Below are 27,086 nucleotides of genomic sequence, written 5' to 3'. Positions count from 1 at the left end.
AGAACTTAGAAATTAAATGCAAACAAATATTAGATCTACTCTGATTTAGACCCCTTAGCCCGAAGATGAAGCTTTGAACAGGATAGGATGAAGGAGGGGTATTTGCCATTGCGTTGGATTCAGGCCTTAAGAGGCCAAGACGAGGAGGCTGTAGTAGTATACGTCGAAAACATGTGCATAAATCAAAGCAATATCTCTCAAAGCTTTTTCATCGGCTTTAAAAAGAACGAAAAGAATAATAGACTCTAGACAATTAATAAAACTCATCAATAAATGAAACTTATCGTTTTATTTAAAGATGTTTGTACGTAATTTGGAGAAGGAAAACATATCATTATTGTACAATATATCCAGACATCCCCCCGATTTAATATCAAAATAGAATAATAATTACCTGTCTGGACAGCCATCGCCTGACGACGTTTCCTTTCGGATCCAACATATAGACATCCACAGCGTCGTCAAAAGCACGCAATTCTGTGTTCACCGGGATAGCACGAAACCGAACTAAAATCAAATAATTTTTAATGCTCAGATCCCAAAATTTTGTACGACTCGTACAAAAGTAAAAAATATATACATAAACAACTTTTTATTGCTTTTTGCAGTTTTTATTGTACAGCCCTCCACCCCCTCCGAAAACAAATTCTGGACACGATCCTACTCAAACCCTTCACAATTTGATAAATAAACATAATTCACTATTCGCTAATAAGTGACTTAAGTTTGTGTACCATGTGCCAAAAATCAAAATGAAGATTCAAGGCAAATTTCTGCTTTACCATCAAACCTTGGACAAAAAAAGACTTGTGAGAAATTAGGCATTTCTGAAACAACTTCAAACTTATGGCGTAGGAAACTCTCAGGTATGCCGAATTTGTCCCCTTACCGTCATCTCATCCCATTCTTTTCGCTGATTATGTACGTTTCTCTTGTATGTGCGGGTTTTAGTTAATTAAGTAATTAATCAAACAGCCTAGGGCTAGTATTGAACAAATCTAGAGTTAACCCAAAGGACAGAAAAAGCACACACATAATTCTGGATTTAGGCTACTTGATCTTAGTTCTTGATGACTTCGAGTTCATTTTTTTATGTAGGCTATATCTTATCGTTTATCATGTTCATGTTTTGACAAACATTGTCGTTTTTAGGTTGAATATTATAGATGCACAAAATTGCAATCCTTTTTTTTTTTTGGGGGGGGGGGGGGTTTTTCCGCCAAAAAACTTAAAATTGCCGTAGGGAACCATTAGCTATCCTTTGCGGGAAATCCCCCTGCTTTCAAATATGATTGTTATTGCATCCCTTTTTGCTTTACGGTTCGAAAATATAAAAATCTAATAGAGTTCAGTCATTCTAAGGTGAATTCTCACTTTTATTTGCAATTAATTTCGAGAGATCCGAGACTAATCCTAATGACCAGGGTTGCCACCCAGTGAGAAAAATCACTAGATTTCAGTAATTTTTGGTTGATTTAGTGATTTTCTTCAATAATCTAGTGATTTATGTGCTGATTTGGTGATTTTTTTTTTCATAAAGCTCAAAGCTCAATTAGCACTTCAGAGCTTTTTTTAAGTCGTTTTTTTGTGTTCTGAACCACATTCAAGGGTGCACAATATGCTTATTTAATAAGTTATTGCAATTAACTACAATAAGCCCTGCTGATCGAAGTAGTCAACGCAACTGTGAGAAAATAAAGTGATAGCCAAGCGTAAATCAAACAGTTCGTAGTAACAAACTGTAAATAAGGACCGACCCGGCCCAATAGTAACCGAGACCCTAAAAAAAAGAATTTTGATAACAATCAACGCGTCAAAAATATTTGATTTTATGCTGATTTCAAATATATAAATTCATAGCTTAATGTTATTCATCAAATGCTACGAGCCTGACAAAATATAATGCTACGAGCTGATTACAAATGTATGAAGTTCATTAAGTTTAATGCTACCCATCTAAATCTACGACCCCGAGAAAATTTATCGCGTAAAGAGCAAGAAATGGGTATAAGGCAGCCCCACTCATATACAGAATAATTATTCGGTATGTGAGGAGGGCTGCCACTTCCTCATCTTTCGTTGTTTATTCTAAACTTTGACTTTTTGTCCCAATTCTTTAAGAACGGCTCCTGAAACACAGGGGCCGATGAATTGGAATAAAAAGCTTTTTTGAAGCACTAAAAAACTTTAGCGTAAAGAGCGAGGGATGAGTAATGAACAACCCCCCTCATATACAGAATAACTCCTGTTCATTCAGTTTTAATGCTGCTCTGGATAACCATGGCAAGGTAAATCACCTCTTTTTCCTACGATTTATCCTATTATGATACCAAAGCGATTCTAACACTTTATGCAATTTATTTCAATCGGTTTGTCCTGAAACAATGGAACTTACAACAGACATAACAGACATAGATTATAGAAGCTATAGTTGGTTCAAATATTCGAATTTTAAAAGCATACTTAACAACTCAAAGCATAATAGAAAATTGAAAATTAAAAATGATTTTTTACCCATTAACTAACAAAAAAATGAAAATTCAGAATCAACTTTTTTCTTAGAATACTAGTCAAATCGGCCAAAAAAAATACTTCCTGGAGGGCCCGAGGGTTTATGGGTCCAAAAGCCCCTGGATCCGTAATTTATAATTGTTCTAGGGAGAAGGGTCGTTCTGAAAAATATAGACTTTTCAAATTCATAGATTTTTCAATCTATGATAGATTGAATCTATCATACCATAGATATTTAGATTTTTTCGTTCTGAAAAATATAGATACCTTGTAACAGCTTTTTGGTCATAGGACAAAGTCTTTTAAAAATTATAGGGATGAGCAGAATAGGTTAATATGGCTTCATATTGGGGCAAACAACTCAAGATAGAATAATAATTTATTTTCTATTCAAATGAACAAAGAAAAACTTTGGAATAATACACAAAAATTAGTCCGTATATGAAAGGGGCTGTCCCTTCCTCAACGCCTCCGCTCTTTACGCTAAAGTTTTTATTGTTTAAAGAAATAGAGTTGTGAGAAAGTCAAACTTTAGCGTAAAGAGCGAGGTGTTGAGGAGGGGATAGGCCCTTTCATATACGGAATAATTTCAGTTCGTTTTAAGTTTTAACTTCGCTCCTTACTTTCAGTTAAAAAAAACTTGTTTTCTTTTTATTTAATTTTTAAAAATTTTTGAATTAATGCAAGTTCTGATTTTGGCTCACCGTACATGAAGAATTAGAACCAAATTTGCGTATTAATTTTACTTTTATTTAGTTAAATGGCTTTCTTGAACGTTGTTTAATTTTATTTACGAACGTTTTTATTAGTAATAAATATACGTAACTTACGAATTAACTTACGTAACAACTTCTATATTCATATATTTTAACACGTATATTAGGGGGGTTCGCCCCTGGTCAATACCTCGCTCTTTACGCTAAAGTTCGAATTTTGTTCCAGTTCTTTAAAAATGACCCCTTAATCACAAAGGCCGCTAATTAGAATAAATAGCTCTTATGAAAGCACTAAAAAAATCTTTGGCTGACAGAGCGAGATATTGATCTAGGGGGCGAACCCAATCATATACGTAATATTTTGTGTTCGTTTTAAGTTTTGATGTTGCTCCTTACTTCCAGTTGAAAAACTTTTTTTTTAATTTAATTTCTGATCTTTTTTTAATAATGTTGGGAAATCCGGCACCCCCTTCATAACAATGTCCCTTCCCCCATGAAACCTTCCTCCGTTTAAAGATCCTCCCAAATAAACCCCAACCCCCCCCCCCCACTACCAGAAAAAATCCCCCCTGAAAATGTATGTATACTTCCCAATAACCAATACTATAGCCTACGTTAACATTGGGTAAAGTTCATAACTTTCAGCCTTCCCCTCGGGGACTTTGGGGGATTAAGTCATCCTAAAAGACATATTTATCATATTTTCGACCATGCTGAACAAAATGACTATCTCAAAATTTTAATCGGGTGACTTTGGGGAAAAAATGAGCGTGGGAGGGGGCCTAGTCGCCCTCCATTTTTTGTCACTTAAAAAAGGCACTAGAACTAATTTCCGTTCCAATGAGCCCTCCCAGGATATTTTAAGACCAATGGTTCGATACGATCACCCCTGGAAAAAAAAACCCAACGAAATAACAAATAAAAAAACATCCGTGATCTTTCTTCAGGCAAAAAATACAAAATTCCACGTATTTCCAGATAGGAGCTTGAAACCTCTACAGTACGGTTCTCTGATACGCTGAATTTGATGGTGTGATTTTCATTAAGGTTCTATAACTTTTAGGTCTTCCCCCTTTTTCCGAAAATCAGCCAAACTTTCTCAGGTGCGTAACTTTTGATGGGTAGGACTAAACTTCATTAAACTTATATATTTGCAATCAGAATTAAAATCTGATTCTTTTGATGTATCTATTGGTATCAAAGCCCTGTTTTTTAGAGTTTCGGTTACTATTGAGCCAGGTCACTCCTTACTTAGGCCTACAGTTCGTTACCACGAACTGTTTGATATCCTTTGAAAACATAGTGTGTTCCTGGAGGAAATAACGATTTAATTTGTATTTATTTCAAGTTCAATACGAATTAACTATGAATCTCCAAAGGTTTATGGGTTTTTCCCATTTCAAACACCAGTTAGTGATTAAAATGGTGATTTTTAAGCCACCATTTTTCCTAAGCAAGGGTTCACATTCCTCACATTGATTAGGTTGTGAATTTGCCTCCATTTTCCCTATTTGGACGATGACTATGCGCAAGTCAATTCACTAAAGATGCTTATTAACTGTATTCAGAAAAACTAAATACAAAATTATAACGAAGTTAATTTTTGATCTTTCCAACTGTAAGTTCACTCTCCCCTGGATTGTAATAATTAATTTTTATTAACTTTTTGTATTTTAACTTTTTGCCTACACCTGGAACACGTTCATAGCTTCTCGGTCTTGGCACGCTGAATCTTAAATTTTACGACAAAATAAAATACCCGGGGGTGGGAATCGAACCCGCTCCCACTAGTTGAGAGCCAGATATCCGATGCAGGGTTGCCAACTGGACATATTTTATGTCCAAAGGACATATTCCTATGTGCTGGGACACAATGACATAATAGGATAAAGGGACATATTTAAGAGATTTGGGACATAAAAAGGACATGTTTTGCAAATTTATGACATAAATAGAATATTTCCCTGCTGGATACGTTTTTTTTAAGTCATTTTTCACAAAAGAAGTGTTAAAACTACTTTGATAGCACTATTTTTCGTTAACTACCTACTTTCTGTTCTAGTTTCTACCAGTAATAATCAACATTATACTTCTAAGGGGCCTCCGTACCGGACCGGTTTCTGGTAGGTATAATCTGGTTTGATGGGTATAGTCTGGTTTGGTTTTTCAAAGAGAGTGACTATCCCCATGAAAATAGGTAAACATTTCTACAGGGCATTACACCTTTTCAAAGAGAGTGACTATAACTTGATTGGTGATTGGGATTTGAGTAAAAGGAATAGTTTTCACTACAATTCATATTAGTAAGAGTTGGCAATTGAAATTTTTTTGTGGGTACATATGGAATCCGGTTAATGGCATGTAGCTTAAAGGTATCTGAGATCTCGCTCCAGTATCGCATACACTATTAGAGATATCAAAATGATATCTCATTTGCATTAAGCTGTTATTGCCAGAGGATTACCCAATTCGCTTCTTAGTGTTAACTGACAGAGTTCCAAATACGAACATTTTGAAAAGCAGATGATGGTCATTCAAAAAGTGATGATTTCTGTTAAATAAATAATTCTTATACCATTTAAAATAGCTTTACGGGGTTTGAGGGACTCTGTCGTTTTCGTCCGTGTGATTTTTTCTTTACAGGGCGTTCATTCAAAAGCCGAGGATTTGTGTTAAATAAATAATTCTAATATTTTTTCCGTTAAATGGAAAACAAGGATATATGTTAAATAAATAATTGTTATACCATTTAAAATAGCTTTAAGGGGTTTGAGGGACTCTGTCGTTTTATTCCGTGTGATTTTTTCTTTACATGGTGTTCGTTCAAAAAGCGAGGATTTCTGTTAAATAAATAATTGTTATACCTTTTAAAATAGCTTTACGGGGTTTGAGGGACTCTGTTGTTTTATTCCGTGTGATTTTTTCTTTACATGGTGTTCGTTCAAAAAGCGAGGATTTCTGTTAAATAAATAATTCTTATACCTTTTAAAAATAGCTTTACGGGGTTTGAGGGACTCTGTTGTTTTCTTCCGTGTGATTTTTTCTTTACATTGTGTTCGTTCAAAAAGCGAGGATTTCTGTTAAATAAATATTTCTTATAACTTTTAATATAGCTTTACGGGATTTGAGAGACTCTGTTGTTTTATTCCGTGTATTTTTTTCTTTACATGTTGTTCGTTCAAAAAGAGAGGATTTAAGTTAAATAAACAATTCTTATACCTTTTAAAATAGCTTTAATGAGTTTGAGGGACTATGTTGTTGTATTCAGCGTGATTTTTTATTTAAATGGTATTCATTCAAAAATCGAGGATTTATGTTAAATACATAATTCTTATACCTTTTAAAATAGTTTTACGGGGTTTGAGGGACTCTGTCATTTTATTCCGTGTGATTTTTTCTTTACATGGTGTTCGTTCAAAAAGCGAGGATTTCTGTTAAATAAATAATTGTTATACATTTTAAAATAGCTTTACGGGGTTTGAGGGACTCTGTTGTTTTATTCCGTGTGATTTTTTCTTTACATGGTGTTCGTTCAAAAAGCGAGGATTTCTGTTAAATAAATAATTTTTATACCTTTTAAAATAGCTTTACGGGGTTTGAGGGACTCTATTGTTTTATTCAGTGTGATTTTTTCTTTACCTGGTGTTGGTTCAAAAAGCGAGGATTTCTGTTAATTAAATAATTGTTATACCTTTTAAAATAGCTTTACGGGGTTTGAGGGACTCTGTTGTTTTATTCCGTGTGATTTTTTCTTTAATTGGTGTTCGTTCAAAAACCGATGATTTATGTTAAATAAATAATTGTTATACTGTTTAAAATAGCTTTACGGGGTTTGAGGGGCTCTGTTGTTTTATTCTGTGTGATTTTGTCTTTACATGGTGTTCGTTCAAAAAGCCAGGGTTTCTGTTAAATAAACAATTCTGATACCTTTTAAAATAGCTTTACAGGGTTTGAGGGACTGTTGTTTTATTCCCTGTGATTTTTTCTTTACATGGTTTTCTTTACATGGTGTTCGTTCAAAAAGCGGGATTTCTGTTAAATAAATAATTCATATACCTTTTAAAATAGCTTTACGGGGTTTGAGGGACTCTCTTATTTTATTACGTGTGATTTTTTCTTTACATGGTGTTCGTTCAAAAAGCGAGGATTTCTGTTAAATAAATAATTGTTATACCTTTTAAAATAGCTTTACGGGGTTTGAGGGACTCTGTTGTTTTATTCCATGTGATTTTTTCTTTATATGGTTTTCGTTCAAAAAGCGAGGAGTTCTGATAAATAAATACTTTATATACCTTTTAAAATAGCTTTACGGGGTTTGAGGGACTCTGTTGTTTTATTCCGTGTGATTTTTTCTTTACATGGTGTTCGTTCAAAAAGCGTGTTATTATTCAACTTTATTTTTTTGTACGTATCTTAAAATGACAAATATGCTTACGGCTCTGACAATTGTACTCTGTGATTGGTCAGAGACACAATATGGCTTTCCCACTGGTATTCTATGTCCGGATATCGACACTACCTAGTCTATTGCATGTATTAAATCAGTATGTTTTACGCAGTAGAACGATAAACACATAAGTCATACCTTTTTAAAAAGTGAAGATGGAGCATTTTAATAAAGCGTGTTCACATGTCAATGGTATTGTAGCATTGAATGCTGACAAGGAGAAGTATTTAAACTATGAAACAAGTAAAAATGGTAGCACTATTGGAAATGTATGTGTGCATTGTCATGACAGTAAGGAATTTAATTTCTTTGGAGTACCAAAAAATTCAACTCTTCTTATGGTGGATATGCAAGAGTGAGATATCCAGAGATGATAGCACTCAAAGAAAATGCCAACATAAAAATAATAGTTGATGAAGAGGGACATCTTCTTGCCAGTGCTTGTAGTAACATGCTACCTCTTGTTGCACCCCATTATAAACTTTCGGGTATTAGCATTCAACGGAAGATCAGAAGAAGACATGCATACTATTCTACTAATATCATAAACCATATCTTGTCGACGTGCCGAAACTGTTACCTTTGTAAAAATAATGTTGTATTAGACAGTGAAATTGCAGGAAAAATAAAAAGGGCATTGGCAGAAAATACCACTAAGGAATATAAAGATGAATCAATGAAAAACAAAGTGCCAGCAAACGACACTACTATTAATCAAACAATTAATGAACCAAATAATAGCAACGATGATTTGCATATTGAACATGTGGATGGCCCCCCATTAGAAATGTGTTCACATGCTAGTGTTATTGTAGCATTGAATGATGACAAGGAGATGTATTTGAAATATGAAACAAGTGCAAGTGGTAGCACTATCGGAAACGTATGCGGGCGTTGTCATGACACTTTGGAATTAAATTTCTTTGGAATACCAAAATTGTTCAATTAAACAAATGGTGGATATAGGAAAGTATCATTTCCAGAGATGTTAGTACTCAAAGAGAATGCCAACATAAAAATAATAGTTGATGAAGAGGGGTATCTTCATGCTAGTGCAACAGGTAACATGCTCCCTATAGATAGAACCTTTCGTCAGCTTTCAGGTATTAGCATTCAAATGAAAGCACAGAGGACAAGAAAGGCCTACTCTTCTACTAATATCATAAACCATATATTGTCTACGTGCCGAAACTGTTACCTGCGTAAAAAAAATGTGATAATAGACAGTAAAATTGCCAGAAAAATATAAAAAGTATTGTCAGACAATATCACTATGGAATATAAAGATGAAACAATGAAAAACAAAGCACCAGCAAACGTTACTGGCATTGATCAAACAGTCAATGAATCAAATAATACCAAAGACGAAAAACATATTGAGCCTGTTCATGAGACACCAGTAAAAATTGTGTATGATTCAAAATGGAATAATGATTATTCTACTGATTAGGAACTAACAGAAGACAATAGTTATAATATCAAGAGAGAACATGGTGAACTATTTTATGGAACAGATTCAAAATGTCCAAAGTTAATCATTGATATTAATAATGTATCATAATATATTTTTTGTATTAATATTCTACATAACAATATTTCATTAAAAATATTGCATTGTTTGATATTCATTATTTTTTAGAGTAAGCTAATATATCATGCGTTTAGAATTTCTATTAAAACATCGGCGTTGTAAGAAAAGGAATTTGCTTACATCCATTGTCAGACACATGGGATAACATTGTCAAAATCTAGGTATCAGAATGAAAAACTGTAGGTAAGTAAGTAAGCAAGTAAGTAAGTAACAAATTCTTTCTTGAATTCAACTCTTGGATACACAATACAGAAATTTTCATTAAAGAAATTATGAAAAAATTGTATGTAAGTAGCAAATTCTTTCTTGAATTCACCTGCTGGATAAACAAAGACATTTCTTTCAAGAAATTATGACAAAATTCTAAGTAAGTAAAAAACTCTTTATTATTTACACGACTTAAACACACAATTTAGGAATTTAACTAAAGAAATTATTAAGCAATTCTCGGTAAGTAACAATTTCTTTCTTGAAGTCAACTCTTGGATACACAATACGGAAATTTCATTCAAGAAATTATGAAAATATTTGTAAGTAAGTAACAAACTCTATATTGTTTTCACCTATTGGATATACAATATGGAAATTTCATTCAATAAATTGTGAAAAAATTGTAAGCAAGTGACAAACTCTTTCCTGAAGTCACCTCTTGGGTACGCAATACACAATATGGAAATTTCATTTAAGAAATTATGAAAAAATTGTAAGCAAGTAACAAACTCTTTCCTGAAGTCACCTCTTGGATACACAATGCAGAAAATTCATTTAAGAAACTATGAAAAAATTGTAATTAAGTAACAAATTCTTTCTTGAAGTCACCTCTTGGATACACAATACAGAAATTTCATTAAAGAAATTATGAAAAAATTGTAACTAAGTAGCAAATTCTTACTTGAATTCACCTGTTGGATAAACAAAAAGACATTTCCTTCAAGAAATTATGACAAAAGTCTAAGTAAGTAACAAACTCATTATTTTTTTCACGAGCTCTATATACGATGTAGAAATTTCATTCAAGAAATTATGAAAAAATTCTCAGTAAGTAACAATTTCTTTCTTGAAGTCAACTCTTGGATACACAATACGGAAATTTCATTCAAGAAATTATGAAAATATTTGTAAGTACGTAACAAACTCTTTATTGATTTCACCTCTTGGATATACAGTACAGATACTTCATTCAAGAAATTAAGAAAAAATCGCAAGTAAGTAACTTTTTTTCTCTTTATCACAAACAATTTTCACTTAGCTACACGATGTAGAAATTTAATTCAAGAAGTTATGAAACAATTCTGAGTAAGAAACAATTTCTTTCTTGAAGTCAACTCTTGGATACACAATACGGAAATTCCATTCAAGAAATTATGAAAATATTTGTAAGTAAGTAACAAGCTCTGTATTGATTTCACCTCTTGAATATACAGTACAGATACTTCATTCAAGAAACGTGACTAAACCCGTTTTGAAACTACATGCTATTTTCATGCCTTTCCTTGGCACCTTTCAAAACGAGCGGGGATTCCCCACTGGTTCCTACACATTGCAAAAAAGTCAGCAGTACGAAAACTCCACGTTTTCAACCAAACTGGTTTTTTAGACAACACCCATTTTTTAGGGACCAATCGGAGGCAGCAGAGCACAAAAACAGAGACGACACACCCACAGAGATGACACATACATAGAGACGAGAGACGCACACAGCGGAGCACAAAAACAGAGACGACATACCCACAGGGATGACACACATATAGAGACAAGAAACGCACAGACACGACATACAAACAGAGTCACAGTGACAGAGATATCCAAAAAGTTGGGTTGATCTAGGTTCACCTAAAGTGGCGCGCCACTGTAAGTTTCTTATATGAAGTATATGTACTGTGTATTCAAGAGGTGAAATCAATACAGAGCTTGTTACTTACTTACAAATATTTTCATAATTTCTTGAATGAAATTTCCGTATTGTGTATCCAAGAGTTGACTTCAAGAAAGAAATTGTTACTTACTTATTCCGTGTGATTTTTTCTTTACATGGTGTTCGTTCAAAAAGCGAGGATTTCTGTTAAATAAATAATTGTTATACCTTTTAAAATAGCTTTACGGGGTTTGAGGGACTCTGTTGTTTTATTCCCTCTGATTTTTTCTTTACATGGTGTTCGTTTAAAAAGCGAGGATTTCTGTTAAATAAATAATTGTTATACCTTTTAAAATAGCTTTACGGGGTTTGAAGGACTCTATTGTTTTATTCAGTGTGATTTTTTCTTTACATGGTGTTCGTTCAAATAGCAAGGATTTCTGTTAAATAAATAATTCTTATACCTTTTAAAATATATTTACTGTGTTTGTATGATTATTTCGTTTTTTTACGTTTGATTTTTTCTTTACATGGTGTTCGTTCAAAAGCGAGGATTTCTGTTAAATAAAAAATTCATATACCTTTTAAATTAGCTTTACGGGGTTTTAGGGACTCCGTTGTATTATTCTGTGTGGTTTTTTCTTTGTATGGAGTTCGTTCAAAAAGCGAGGATTTCTGTTAAATAAATAATTGTTATACCTTTTAAAATACCTTTACAGGGTTTGAGGGACTCTGTTGTTTTATTCCGTGTGATTTTTTCTTTACATGGTTTTCTTTACATGGTGTTCGTTCAGAAAGAGAGGATTTCTGTTAAATAAATAATTCATATACCTTTTAAAATAGCTTTACGGGGTTTGAGGGACTCTGTTATTTTATTCCGTGTGATTTTTTCTTTACATGGTGTTCGTTCAAAAAGCGAGGATTTCTGTTAAATAAATAATTGTTATACCTTTTAAAATAGCTTTACGGGGTTTGAGGGACTCTATTGTTTTATTCCGTGTGATTTTTTCTTTACATGGTGTTCGTTCAAAAAGCGAGGATTTCTGTTAAATAAATAATTGTTATACCTTTTAAAATAGCTTTACGGGGTTTGAGGGACTCTGTTGTTTTATTCCGTGTGATTTTTTCTTTACGTGGTGTTCGTTCAAAAAGCGTGTTATTATTCAACTTTATTTTTTTGTACGTATCTTAAAATGACAAACAGGCTTACGACTCTAACAATTGTACTCTGTGATTGGTCAGAGACACAAGGTGGCTTTCCCACTGGTATTCTATTTCCGGATATCGACACTACCTAGTCTATTGCATGTATTAAATCAGTATTGTTTACGCAGTGGAACGATAAACACATAAGTCATATCTTTAAAAAAAGTGAAGATGGAGCATTTTAATAAAGTGTGTTCACATGTCAATGTTATTGTAGCATAGAATGCTGACAAGGAGAAGTATTTAAACTATGAAACAAGTAAAAATGGTAGCACTATTGGAAATGTATGTGTGCATTGTCATGACAGTAAGGAATTTAATTTCTTTGGAGTACCAAAAAAATTCAACTCTTTTTATGGTGGATATGCAAGAGTGAGATATCCAGAGATGATAGCACTCAAACAAAATGCCAACATAAAAATAATAGTTGATGAAGAGAGACATCTTCTTGCCAGTGCTTGTGGTAACATGCTACCTCTTGTTGCATCCCGTCGTCATCTTTCGAGTATTAACATTCAACGGAAGATTAAAAGAAGATATGCATACTCTTCTACTAATATCATAAACCATATCTTGTCGACGTGCCGAAACTGTTACCTTTGTAAAAATAATGTTGTATTAGACAGTGAAATTGCAGGAAAAATAAAAAGGGCATTGGCAGAAAATACCACTAAGGAATATAAAGATGAATCGATGAAAAACAAAGTGCCAGCAAACGTCACTACCATTAATCAAACAATTAATGAACCAAATAATAGCAAAGATGATGTGCATATTGAACATGTGGATGACCCCCCATTAGAAATGTGTTCACATGCTAGTGTGAACACATTCACACGGAATCACACGGAATAAAACAACAGAGTCCCTCAAACCTCGTAAAGCTATTTTAAAAGGTATAACAATTATTTATTTAACAGGAAATCCTCGCTTTTTGAACGAACACCATGTAAAGAAAAAAATCACACGGAATAAAACAACAGAGTCTCTCAAACCCCGTTAAGCTATTTTAAAAGGTTTATAACAATTATTTATTTAACAGAAATCCTCGCTTTTTGAACGAACACCATGTAAAGAAAAAATTACACGGAATAAAACAACAGAGTCCTCAAACCCCGTAAAGCTATTTTAAAAGGTATAACAATTATTTATTTAACAGAAATCCTCGCTTTTTGAACGAACACCATGTAAAGAAAAAATCACACAGAATAAAACAACAGAGCCCCTCAAACCCCGTAAATCTATTTTTAAAATGTATAAAAATTATTTATTTAACAGAAATCCTCGCTTTTTGAACGAACACCATGTAAAGAAAAAATCACACGGAATAAAACAACAGAGTCCCTCAAACCCTGTAAAGATATTTTAAAAGGTATAAGAATTATTTATTTAACAGACATCCTCGCTTTTTCAACGAACACCATGTAAAGAAAAAATCAAATGGAATAACAGACCAGAGCCCTTCAAAACCCGTAAAGCTATTTTAAAATGTATAAAAAATATTAAATTAAAATTAATCCTAGCAATTTTAAACTAACATCATTTAATTAAAAAACAATAAGTAATAAAACACCAGACTCAATCAAACACCGTAAAGCTATTTTAAAAGGTATAATAATTATTTATTTAACAGAATTCCTCGCTTTATGAACGAACACCATGTAAAGAAAAAATCACACGGAATAAAACAACAGAGTCCATCAAACCCCGTAAAGCTATTTTAAAAGGTATAACAATTATTTATTTAACAGAAATCCTCGCTTTCAATTGAACGGAAAAAATATAAGAATTATTTATTTAACAGAAATCCTCGCTTTTTGAACGAACACCATGTAAAGAAAAAATCACACGGAATAAAACGACAGAGCCCCTCAAACTCCGTAAAGCTATTTTAAAAGGTATAAGAATTATTCATTTAATAGAAATCCTCGTTTTCAATTAAACGGAAAAAATATAACAAGTATATATTTAATAGAAATCTTTGCTTTTTTGAATGAATACGATGTAAAGAAAAATCACAAGGAATAAAAAAAAAGATAAACTCAAACCCATTAACGCAATATTAAATGGTATAACAATAATTAATTTAAAATAAATCCTAGATTTTTGAATGACCATCATCTGCTTTTCAAAATGTTCGTATTTGGAACTCTGTCAGTTAACACTAAGAAGCGAATTGGGTAATCCTCTGGCAATAACAGCTTAATGCAAATGAGATATCATTTTGATATCTCTAATAGTATATGCGATACTGGAGCGAGATCTCAGATACCTTTAAGCTACAGGCCATTAACCGGATTCCATATGTACCCACAAAAAAATTCAATTGCCAACTCTTACTAATATGAATTGTAGTGAAAACTATTCCTTCTATTCAAATCCCAATCACCAATCAAGTTATAGTCACTTTCTTTGAAAAGGTGTAATGCCCTGTAGAAATGTTTACCTATATGCATGGGGATAGTCACTCTCTTTTAAAAACCAAACCAGACTATACCCATCAAACCAGATTATACCTACCAGAAACCGGTCCGGTACGGGGGCCCCTTAGAAGTATAATGTTGATTACTACTTCTACCTTCCTTTCGAACTTCGCTCCCAGTTGGCTTAACTTAATTATTTGTGCTGTTTATATTTGTATGAAATACAGTTTATCTACCTATCTATCTACCTACTTTTATACTGTATTTTTCGGAGTTCCTTTCCCTTTCCCGCAGACAAATATCTGCAAATACTCTTGAAATTCGGTACAAGTTTGTATTCTTTCATCCATAAACGGTTTTATTTCTCCTTGCTTTTAAGGTACAGTCATAGGCAGCGCGCTAGCGCTGCCTAAGTAAAGAACGATGTGGGCGCAATGTGTTTTTTTTTGTTTTTTTTTTCTCCATCCCCGGGCAATTAGTATCGAAGGAGTTGTCGTAGAAACTTCGAAAAGGGCTCATTCAATTGGAAATTCAAAGGGCTAGTACCCTTTTTAATAGTCAAAGTGATTGGAGGGCAACTAGCCCCCCCACCCATCATTCCCCCAAACACATCCAATCAAAATTTTGGGATAGCCATTTTGTTCAGCGTAGTTGATTTTCAGATAGAAAATATATTTTTGAGGAGGACATTCCCCCAAAACCCTCAGGGCAAGGGTTTTAAGTTATGCCCTGGCGGCATACAAGGTTTCTATAGAAAGCGTTGTCGTAGAAACTTCACAAAATGCTCATTCGAATGAAAATTCAAAGTGCTAGTGCCCTTTTTAATAGTCAAAAGTGATTGGAGGGAAACTAGCCCCCCCCCACGCCCATCATTTCCCCAAACACATCCAATCAAAATTTTCAGATAGCCATGTTGTTCAGCGTAGTTGATTTCCAGATAGATAAAATATTTTTGAGGAGGACACTCCTCCACAGCTCTCAGGGCAAGGGTTTTAAGTTATGCCCTGTGGGCATATAAGGTTTTTAAAGAAGGCATTGTCATAGAAACTTCAAAAAAATCTCATACGATTGGAAATTCAAAGGGCTAGTGCCCTTTTAATAGTCGAAAGTGATTGGAAGGCAACTAGCCCTCCCCCCCACCCATCATTCCCCTACACCTCCAATAAAAATTTTGAGATAGCCATTTTGTTCAGCGTAGTTGAGTTCCAGATAGAAAATATATTTTTGAGGAGGACACTCTCCCACATCCCTCAGTGCAAGGATTATAAGTTATGCCCTGGGGGCATAAAAGGTCTTTATTGAAATCTTTGTCCTAAAAACTTGAAAAAGGGCTCATTCGATTTGAAATTCAAAGGACTAGTACCCTTTTTAATAGTCAAAAGTGATTTGAGGGCGACTAACCCCCTTCTCACACCCACCTTTTCCCCAAACACATCCAATCAAAATTTTTTGATAGCCATTTTATTCAACGTAGTTGAAAGTTTTGGAGATAAGATCTTTTAGAATAACGAACTGTCTCCCTAGAGCCTTCCGGATAAGCGTGGCAATTTATGCCCTGGGGGCATATACAGTTTTTATTGAAAGCGTTGTCGTAGAAACTTCAAAAGTGCTCATTCCATTAGAAATTGAAAGGGCTAGTGCCTTTTTTAATAGTTGAAAGTGATTGGTTAGCGACTAACGCCCCTCTCACGCCCACCATTTCCCCAAACATATCCAATTAAAATTTTGAGAAATCCATTTAGTTCAAAGTAGTTGAAAGTTAACCTAGTTCTGGAAATTAGGTCCTTGAGGATGATAACCCCCTCAGAGGCCTTAGTGCAAGGGTTGTAAGTTATGCCTTGGGGCATATAAAGTTTTTATTGAAAGCGCTGTCGTAGAAACTTCAAAAGAGCTCATTCAATTGGAAACTCACAGAGCTAGTGCCCATTTTAACAGTTGAAAATGATTGGATAGTGATTAATGCCCGTATCACACCAATTACTTTCCGTATCATATCCAATGAAAATGTTGAGATATCTATTTTGTTCAACGTAGTTGAATGTTCTGGACGTTAAATCTTTTAGGATGATAATCCCTTCAGAGCCCTCAGTGCAAGGGTTGTAAGCTATGACCTGTGGCTTATAAGGTTTATATAAAAAGTTGTTGCATAAATCATAGGCAGCGCGCTCGCGCTGCCTATAAATTAAAGAACGGGGACACTCGAGAACGAGACAAGAAACGAGGACTAAGTAAAGAGAAAGGCACTCCCCCAGAACCCTCAGAACAAGGGTTTTAAGTTATGCCGTGGGGCATATAAGAACGGTGTTGGCACAATGTATTATTTATTAATTTTTCCTTTAGAGCAGGGCACTTCGTATCGAAGAAGTTGTCGTAGAAACTTCGAAAAGCGCTCATTCAATAGAAAATTGGAGTGGCTTATGCCCTTTTTAATAGTCGAAAGTGTTTGGAAGTTGACTAACACCCCTTCCACGCCCACCATTTCCAGAAAGACATCCGATCAAAATTTTGAGATAGCCATTTTGTTAAGTGTAGTTGATTTCCAGATACAAATTATATTTTGAGGACAGTTCCCCTTAGGGCAAGGGTTGTAAGTTATGCCCTGGGGGCATATAAGGTCTTTTATAGAAGGCGCTGTCGCAGAAACTTTAAAAAAGGCTCAATCGATTGGAAATTCAAAGGGCTAGTGCCCTTTTAAATAGTCGAAAGTGATTAGAGGGCAACTAACCCGCCTCTCACGCCCACTTTTTCCCCAAACACGTCTAATAAAAACTTTGAAATTGTCATTTTATTTGTAGTTTTAAGTTCTGGAAATTAGGTTTTGAGACGATAACCCCCCCCACACACAGTCCTCAGGGGAAATTATGCCAGGGGGCACATAAGGTTTTTATAGAACGCGTTGTCGTAGAAATTTCAAAAAGGGCTTATTGGATTGGAAATTGAAATGGCTAGTGCCCTTTTCAAGAGTCAAAAGTGATTGGAAAGCAACTAATTCCCCTCCCACGCCCACCATTTCCTCAAACACATCCAATAAAGATTTTGAGATAGCCATTTTGTTCCAGGCAGTTCAAAGTTCAGTAAATTATACCTTTGAGCAGGACACTCCCCCAACGTTTTTAGGGAAAGGGTTGTCAATTATGCCCTGAGCTTATATTAGGTTTTTATAGAAATCTTTGTCTTAGAAATTTGAAAAGGGGCTCATTCGATTGGAAATTCAAAGGGCTGGTGCCCTTTTTAATAGTCTAAATTGATTTTAAGGCACCTAACGCCCTCTTTACGCCCATCTTTTCTCCTAACAGATCCAATCAATATTATGGATAGCGATTTTATTCAATGTAGTTGAAAGTTTAGGAAATTAGGTCTTTAAGGATGACACCCCCTCCCCCCCATAGCCCTCAGGGCTGTGATGCCCTGGGGGTGTACAAGGTTTTTATTAAAAGCGTATAAACTTCAAAATGGCTCATTTAATTGGAGATTGAAAGGGCTAGTGCCTTTTTTTGATAGTTGAAAGTGATTGGAGAGCGACTAACACCCTAACCCCCTCAGAGCCCTCATTGCAAGAGTTGTAAGTTATGCCCTGAGGTTATATAAAGTTTATATAAAAAGATGTTTTAGAAATTTAAAAAAGGGCTCATTTGATTGGAAATTGAAATTGCCCTTTTTAATAGTCGAAAATGAGTGGAGGGTAATTAATCCCCCTCTTACGCTCACCATTTCCCCAAAAAAATTCAGTCAGAGTTTAGAGATAGCCATTTGTTCAATGTAGTTAAAAGTTCTAGAAATTATGCATTTAAGGATGACAAACCCCCCAGAGCCCCAAGGGCAAAGTTTGTAAGTTCTGCCCTGGGGGCATATAAGGTTTTTATAGATTGAGTTGTCTTAAAACTTCAAAATGGGTTCCTTCAATTCGAAATTGAGAGGGCTAGTGCCCTTTGTAATAGTCGAAAGTGATTGGAGGATAACTAACTCCCCTCTCACGCCCACCATTCCTCCGAACTCATCCAGTCAAAATTTTCAGATAGCCATTTTGTTCAACGTAGTAGAAAGATCTGGGAATTAGGTCTTTGAGAATGACACCCCCCCCCTCCAGCACTCAGGGCAAAGGTAGTAAGTTATGCCCTGGGGCATATAAGATTTGTATTGAAAGTTTTGTCGTAGAAACTTCAAAGGGGCTCATTTGATTGGAAATTGAAAGGGCTAGTGCCATTTTTAATAGTTGAAAGTGATTGGAGAGCGACTACCGTCCCTCTCACGCCTACAACTTCCCCAAACACATCCGATCAAAATTTTGAGATAGCCATGCTGTTTAACGTAGTAGAAAGTTCTGGAAATTCGGTCTTAGAGGATGAAAACCACCCTAACAGATCTTAGGGTAAAGAAAGCGTTGTCGTTTCCAACAGGGCTCATTCGATTGGAAATCGAAAGGCCTAGTGCCCCTTTTAATGGTCGAAAGTGATTGGAAGGTTTGACATTTTTATAGTAAAGATCGAAGTGGGTATAATGTATTATTTTGTTGTTGTTGTTTAGACCAGGGCACTTTGTATCGAAGGAGTTGTTGTGGGAACTTCGAAAAGGGCTCATTCGATTGAAAATAAAAAGGGCTGATGCCCTTTTTAATAGTCGAAAGTGATTTGAGGGCAAATAATCCCCCTTCCACTCCTACCCCCCCACGCCAACCCACCCATTTCTGCTCTTAAAATTTTTACCAAATCACAATAGCGTAAGTGTATCCAAGCTATCAAAGAAAGTAAACAGATTTTTTTGCAAATGGTATCAAGTTTTCCATTTCAGGTCAACTAGAGGAGGTATGAAACTAAATTAACTAGTACTATTTGTGTCCAGATTTTTAAAAGGGTGTATGTTGTTATAAATTGCTGAAAATTTTTCTCCAGCATACAAATAGCAGGCCAAACTATAAAGTCTAAAAAAACGAAAAGATTTGAAGTATTATTTTCTTTTTCCCTAAAAAACTATGTCAATATAAAACGAACAAAAATTAACTAAAAAAAATTTTTCCACAAAATAAGTTTTTCAAAGAAAAGTAAAGAACTCCATTAAACAAAAAATGAGCAAAAATAAAACCAAAGTATCTAACAAGCGTGAAACTACCACAAATCAGCATCGATAAACAAATGAAACCCAAAACGAACAGAAATTACAATAATTAAGCGAGTCAAACTCAAAACGAGCAGAAATTAACATAAGTTGGGCGCAAAACCCCTTTGCCTTCCCAAGGCCAGAACAAAATTTGCACTTTACTGAAACAATTACAAATGAATGTGCATTGTCAGTTTAATATACATATACTGATATTTAGTAATCAAAATGTTAATATTATTTGATTTATTAAAGTTATAAAAGCAAAAACATTTATAAAACACTTAAAAAACACATCTAAAATTTATTTACGTGCATTTTTGTCCCGTTTTTTCGTCTCGATAAATAAAAAGTTCAAATTGGAATAAATCCTTTTCGTCCTTTTGTATTTTTCTGTGTGTGAAATTTATCACCGTCTATTAAAAGGATTTATCCCTATTTAAACTTCTTATTTATCGTCATGGAAAGGCAGTCTGATCTTTGAAATTATCTAAATCTTTGTCTCAGACAAACATTTCACGGAGGGGGGAGAGGCAAACCCACTTGGTATTGCATTGTCTGAAACTTCCCCAATGTGCAAATTCATAGCCCAAATTATGTGTTCCCCATGCATTTTGCCATGCCTCACTCTTGTTACAAACCGTATAGTCATAAACTAAATCAACACGGACGAAATAAAGAAACAGAAAACACATGGAAAATATTTAATTTGGGCTATATATTTGCACATTGGAGGGGGGGGGGAGGTAAGGTATAGTGGAAGCGCCTACAAAATGTATTTTCTTAACATGTTTCCACCTCAATAGCCCCAATTCTAGGTTTATACTGGCAACTGCTCTCCCTTTCCCCTAGGAAACTCTTACCCTACGGTAAATTTATACATATTCATATGATTTAGCCAGGAAGGAAGTGAATACATCACTTGATGCGTTTTTTATGCTGTTTCCAAATTCAATAATCATTCATGGGGCAAATTCATTTTAGCCCTTAAAGGGGCTAAAAATGCCTTAATGTTAAATTTTACAACGTTAAATCTCTTACTTAGAGGTTATAGTGATATCCAATTGGTTCTATACAGGGTTACCACCCCTAGCGATTTATCACTATTTCTAGTGATTTCTATATTACCTGAACAAAAAAATCACTAAATCAGCCCATAAATCACTAGATTATTGAAGGAAATCACTAAAAATCACAAACATCCAGGCCGTACACAGAGGGGGGGGGGTTAGGGGGTTTGACCCCCCCCCCCAAAAAACAACAACAAATGTTTGCCTGACTCGTAAAAACGTAACAAAAATGAATATAAACAAATTTTTATGCGTTTTTTAGGTTTTTTGTGTACCCCCCCCCCAAAAAAAAAAATAATTTAGTGAAACCCCCTCCGAAAAAAAATCCTGGGTACGGCCTTGCTAACATCTAGTAGATTTTTCCACCGGGCGGCAACCCTGGTTCTACAGTTCTATCTTAAAGCCCTATTTCAGATGCAGTTGAGTGGTGGCAACAGGTTACTACCACGGTACTACAGCTCTTGTGCAGGAAGACCGTATCTGATTGAAAATCTGGCCCCATGATAAATATACACCTCGAATACATAATTTATCTATCCTTTCGGTAGCTTCACATTCAAAGAGGAAGCAGGGATGCCCATAGGAAACCCTTGACTAAATATTTGACAGATCCTTTGTCTTAAATGCATTGAAATTTATGAGACCACTTTTCTGTTTCCAGAAGATCTGCTTATAGGTTAATAGACGCTTGGACTGTGTTTTGGTGTGTATGGACAGCTGCTATGACTGCGGTATTGCCAGCAAAATGGTAGAGATAATTCACGAAATCGTCCCTTTTCTGACAGATACATACCAGGAAAAAAGGGGTTCCAACACAAATTTAAAATTCATTTAGTAGAGTATAATGAAGTGATATCAAGGGTCCCCAGTAGGGGGGGGGGGGGCTGTTTCTTACCTAGATTTTTACCCTCTCCCCCCTTGGATCTAAAAAACACCCTTTTCCAGTATTTTAATTTACAACACACCTTTCATTGTAAATCTCACCCCCTCCTCTTCCTACTAGATTTTGGAAAATAAAATCCCCCACCGCCGTGAGTTTTTATGAAGTGATGCCAGTGAATGACATTAACTGTCACATATAAAAAATTTCCAACAAATGTCAGTTTTAATATTTCGTCACAGCAGAACAGAGGCAACTCGACAGCTGTCACAATTTTAAGCTCGGAGGCTGTACGGCAGGAGTCTAAAGAGTTTAGTTACTGTAACTAAAACGGTGTTATGTTAAAAAATTATTTTTTATACAAGAGGAGAAACAACAAAAAAAAACAATTTTTTCGTTTTTTGATCGTTTGAAGGACCAATTGCTAATATCAGAGAGCTTTATTTTGCCTCTAGCTTTTACAGAGAAATTTTGATGTCAGAAGTTTCATTTCTGCAAGTGAGAAAAGAAGAATATAACATACTATGTATACATAAAAAAAGGAAAGCTTCTGAATATCCCCAGAACCAAGGATAGGAGAAAAACTTAAAAAAAAACTTTTTCGCATGTTGACCCATGTGTCCTGCGTAGCCCAGGTAGGGGTCTCCTGATTCCTGCCTTCGACCGGGAATCCAATGCGCGGTTTGGGGGCAAATCACCCGACGCTTCCCGCGTTTTTCCCCCAGCTTTCTCCAGGTACTCTTTTGGAGCTGGGTCGACTCTCAGCTGAGGTTACAGAGTCACATCATTAACCCCTGTTCCAAACCGAACAACTAGCAACATTAGGACTCGAACCCTCGTCCTCACAGAGAAAGGATCCCAGTGCGCTAACAACTCTGCTAGGACGGTTCGAAAAAAATGGGGGAAAAGGATGCAATTAATTTAGAAGAGTTTCCTCAACTCCACAACTGTAAATCTAAGGCATTATAAAAATAAGTCACATAACGTCTCCGGAATTAGTGTATCCAAGCTATTTTACGAAAAGCAATAATATAAAACAAATACACTTACCCGTTTGACTTTGTTTGTAAACAGGCTTTTCAGTTTGAACCATGATCGTCATAGATCTTTGGGAAAATTCCAGGATAGTTTCATTCTGGAAAACAGTTCCACCAAGCGTTCGATCAGTATTACCTTCCACACGTAAACGGTAGGAACCAGGGGCGCTCGTGGGAGGCACCTTAAAGAAAAGATACACGTTTGTCAACTCTGACTCGGATTTAGACGATGGAAAACAAAACTAAATTTTTAACATTCACAGCAAAAGAAAAAAATATTAATCGAAAGCCTTAGCGTCAATTCGGAAGGGGGGCTTCTTCTAGATTTTGAAAAACATCTTTTTTCAGTAATTTAAACAGAAATGGCTTTTATTGTACTCCCATTGAAAAAATTATATAGCTGCCTTATCCTGGATTTTGAAAAATGAATTTTTGCTACCACCCTGCCCCCCAAATTTCCAGGGATTGACGTCACTACTCGAAAATAGATTGAAAAAAGATGCTAAAACTTCTTAAAAAGAAACACCTTAATCTTAGTCTTAATCCGAATCGATAAAAGCAACCATTCTGACCGAACAACTTTTTCCAAAGTTGGGGACTGCAAGGATCCCCATGAACCAGGAATCCCTGGTAGGCGATTTTGAATTAAAGTTATCAAGTATTTTGCAGTAGGTTGCATAGGTTGTATCAAGACATAGCCAATTTGTAGACAGAGAAAAGCCAAGACAGATAGTCCAAGTATTTGAGAGGCAAAGTAACCATTCTGACCGAACAACTTTTTCCAAAGTAAGGTTTCAATCTAGGACCCACAATTTCCCTCTAAGATCCTGCACCGTTTTTACTATTCCTATATTTTCCAAGACTTGCTATTTTCCTTATATATAAGCATGATATAACAGTGTTATACCTTTCAGGAAACCAGAATGGTTCTTGATGTAATCGGCCTGTCCTAACAGCAATAAGAAGGGGCTAGACTCTAGCAACTGTGAAGTCGACATGGTTCAGCACCATACAAGAACAATATACATTTAGTTCAAAAAATGATAAATAAATTTTTCAACAGAGAAATGCAAACTAATAGCAAAAGAGAAAAGGAAGAGCCAAAAAACAGGAGATTCGCATGCGATCTTTTCCTTGTAGCAGTTACCCTACTTAGTCTATTTTTATTCTTACACAAAATCAAAAAGTTCTGTGGTAAAGAACTGTAAGTAAGGAGCGATGCGGCTCAATAGTAACCTAAACTTTAAGAAACAGAGTCTTGATAACAATAAATACAACAAAAAGAATCGAATTTTGATGTTTATTCAAAATACGTTAAATTCATCAAATTTAATGGTACCCATCAGAAGTTACGAGCCTGAGAAAATTTTCCCAATTTTTGATAAAGAGGGAAAACATCCCCAAAACATCAAGTGATTTTGATGAAAATCAAACCATCAGATTCAGCATACCAGAGAACCTTACTGTAGAGGTTTCAAATTCCTATGTACAAAAATGTGAAATTTTGCATATTTTTTTTTTTGCCAGAAGAACGATCACGGATGCGTGTTTATTTATTTTTTTTTCAGGGGTGATCGTATCGAACCAGTAATCATAGAAGATCAGAACAGGGTTCACTTGATCGGAAATCAAAAGTTTCTAATGCCTTTTTTAAGTAACCAAAAATATTGGAGGGCAGCTAGCCATCCTCCCATACTTATTTTTTCCCCAAAATCAACCGATCAAAAGTTTGAGATAGCCATATTTTTTCAGCATAGTCGAAAAATATAATAGCCTATCTATGTCTTTGAGGATGACTTAACCCCCTCCCCATGGTCCCAGGGGGAAGGTTTGCAAGTTATGAAAATTGCCCATTGTTTACATTAATTAAAAAAAACTTTTTCCACAAAATAAGTTCTTGCTGCGGTGAGTTGTTAGTAGTAGTAGTAGTAAAGAAAAGTAAAGAACTCCATTAAACAAAAAATGAGCAAAAATAAAATCAAATAATCTACCAAGCGTGAAACTACCACAAATCAGCATCGATAAATAAGTTGGGCTCAAAACCCCTATGCCTTCCCAAGGCCAGAACAATATTTTCACTTTACTGAAAAAAATATAAATGTTTTTACTTTTATAACTTTAATACATCAAATAATATTAAAATTTTGATTACTAAATATCAGTATATGTATATTAAACTGACAATGCACTTTCATTTGCATCTTCTTCAGTAAAGTGTAAATTATGTTCTGGCCTTAGGAAGGCATAGGGCTTTTTTGAAAAGGGAAATTTCAATTTCAATTCAAATGAACCCTTTTTGAAATTTCTACAACAACTTTCTATATAAACCTTATATGCCCCCAGGGCGTAACTTACAACCCTTGCACTGAGGGGGTTATCATCCTAAAAGACCTAATTTCCAGAACTTCAAAACTAAAGAGAGATGGGCCGAACATTTTGAGAATTTGCTTAACCGAGATAGAGTTGCAGGAAAAGATATAGAGAACAATGAAAAAGTTTATGACACTTAGGATGTGAAGGAACATTTGTTTTGTGGGGAAGAACTAGTGACATCACAAAGAAGACTAAAAAATAGTGAGGCTCCATGTACGGATAGGATTGTGAAAGAGTCTCTTAAATATGGAGGTTCGGAGGTTAGAAATAAGTTACTGAAGATTATGAATATGATTTTTGAAAAAGGGGATGTACCAAACGATTTTCGGAAAACCTTAATCAAGCCACTTTATAAGAAAGGTGATAAAAATGAGTGTGGTAATTATCAAGGCATTAGTCTGGTCTCTGTAGGTAGAAAATTACTTAGAAATATGATACTTTTTAGACTGAGAGATGCTGTAGACAAAGTTTTAAGAGAAGAACAGTGCGGTTTTAGAAAAGGTAGAGGATGTGTCGACCAAATTTTCACTCTTAGGCTAATAATTGAAAAGTGCCTGAGTTTTCAAACACCTTTGGTCCTCAGTTTTATAGATAATGAGCAAGCGTTCGATTCTCTTGATAGAAGAGCTTTAGTAAAGGTTTTATCCTTGTATAGTATACCAGACAAATACATTAAAGTGATTAGTGCTATGTACGAGAAGAACACTGCTGCGGTTAAGGTAGAAAATGAGGTTTTGTATTAAATCAGGAGTTACGCAGGGCTGTGTTCTATTCCCCTTTATATGGATTATTTTGGTGGACTTTGTCTTAAGGAGCACAGGAAATGTAATGGGAGACCACGGAATCAAATGGGGAGGGAAAAGTCTCCTTGACTTAGATTATACTGATAATTTAAGCGTCCTAGATAAAAGTGTGAGCAAAATGAATCAAGTTTTAGAGGTTTTGCGAGATCAGGGTCGCTAGGATAGGCTTGAAAATCAATCTTAAGAAGACTTATCCACTAAGGCTAGGAACAAGTGAAGATGAAAAGGTGACGTTGGGTAACGAAAAGATTGATCAGGTAGACAGCTTCACTTACCTTGGTTGTATTATTAGTAAAGGTGGTTGGACGGTGAAGATGTTAAAAGTAGAATAGCCAAGGCTCAGGGTGTTTTTTCACAGTTAAAAAAGTTTGGAAGAATAGGAAGATAAGTCTGCAAACTAAGATTAGAGTATCAGAAGCTACAGTGATGACAGTGGTCAAATATGGCTCTGAAAAATGGACGCTCCGAAAAGCGGATGAAGATTTGCTAGATGTTTTCCAGAGAAATTGCTTAAGGATTGTTCTGGGTACCCGGCTGACTGATTGTATTTCAAACAATAGGCTATACGAGAAATGTGGTTCAGTACCGCTCTCTAGGGTTATTAAATAAAAAAAAACAAGTTTTTTAAACTGAAAGTAAGGAGCGACATTAAAACTTAAAACGAAGAGAAATTATTCCGTATATGAAAGGGGCTGTCCCCACCGCAACGCCTCACTCTTTAAGCTAAAGTTTTTTTTTGTTTATAAAAATATATTTGTGATACAGAGTAAAACATTAGCGTAAAGATAGATGCGTTAATGAGTGGACAGCCCCGTTAAAATAAGGAAAAAATTATGTTAGTTTTAAGTTTTAATGTCGCTCCTTACTTTCAGTTTAAAAAACTTGTTTGTTTTTTATTTAATTTCGGATCGTGTTTTAGTTAATGCAGCTTTTATTTTGGCTCACAGTCATTGAATAAGTAAACAAAATTGGCATAAAAATTTTACTTTTCTTTTGCTAAATGGCTGTCTCTAAATTTGGTTCTGACGTAATTTACAAATTAACTTACGTAACGAACTTCTATATTCGTATATTTTGCTT

At 34.9% G+C, this 27,086-nt stretch overlaps 1 protein-coding gene across 1 annotated transcript in view; it reads right to left on the bottom strand.

Moving 5' to 3' along the window:
• Positions 1–27,086, bottom strand: part of Mcr (macroglobulin complement-related) — a 205,527-nt gene that overhangs the window by 149,778 nt on the left and 28,663 nt on the right. The window contains exons 3-4 of the mRNA XM_089097665.1: positions 22,844–23,012; positions 395–507 (exon numbers count right to left, since the gene is read on the bottom strand). Coding sequence (XP_088953791.1) covers positions 395–507; positions 22,844–23,012 — 282 coding nt within the window. The remainder of the gene's footprint in view (positions 1–394; positions 508–22,843; positions 23,013–27,086) is intronic.

The sequence above is a fragment of the Artemia sp. Qi Xiang Cuo genome, chromosome 12 (assembly GCF_049724085.1).
Source record: "Artemia sp. Qi Xiang Cuo chromosome 12, ASM4972408v1, whole genome shotgun sequence".
Lineage (NCBI taxonomy): Eukaryota > Metazoa > Arthropoda > Branchiopoda > Anostraca > Artemiidae > Artemia > Artemia sp. Qi Xiang Cuo.
This window is presented reverse-complemented; position numbering and strand designations above follow the sequence as displayed.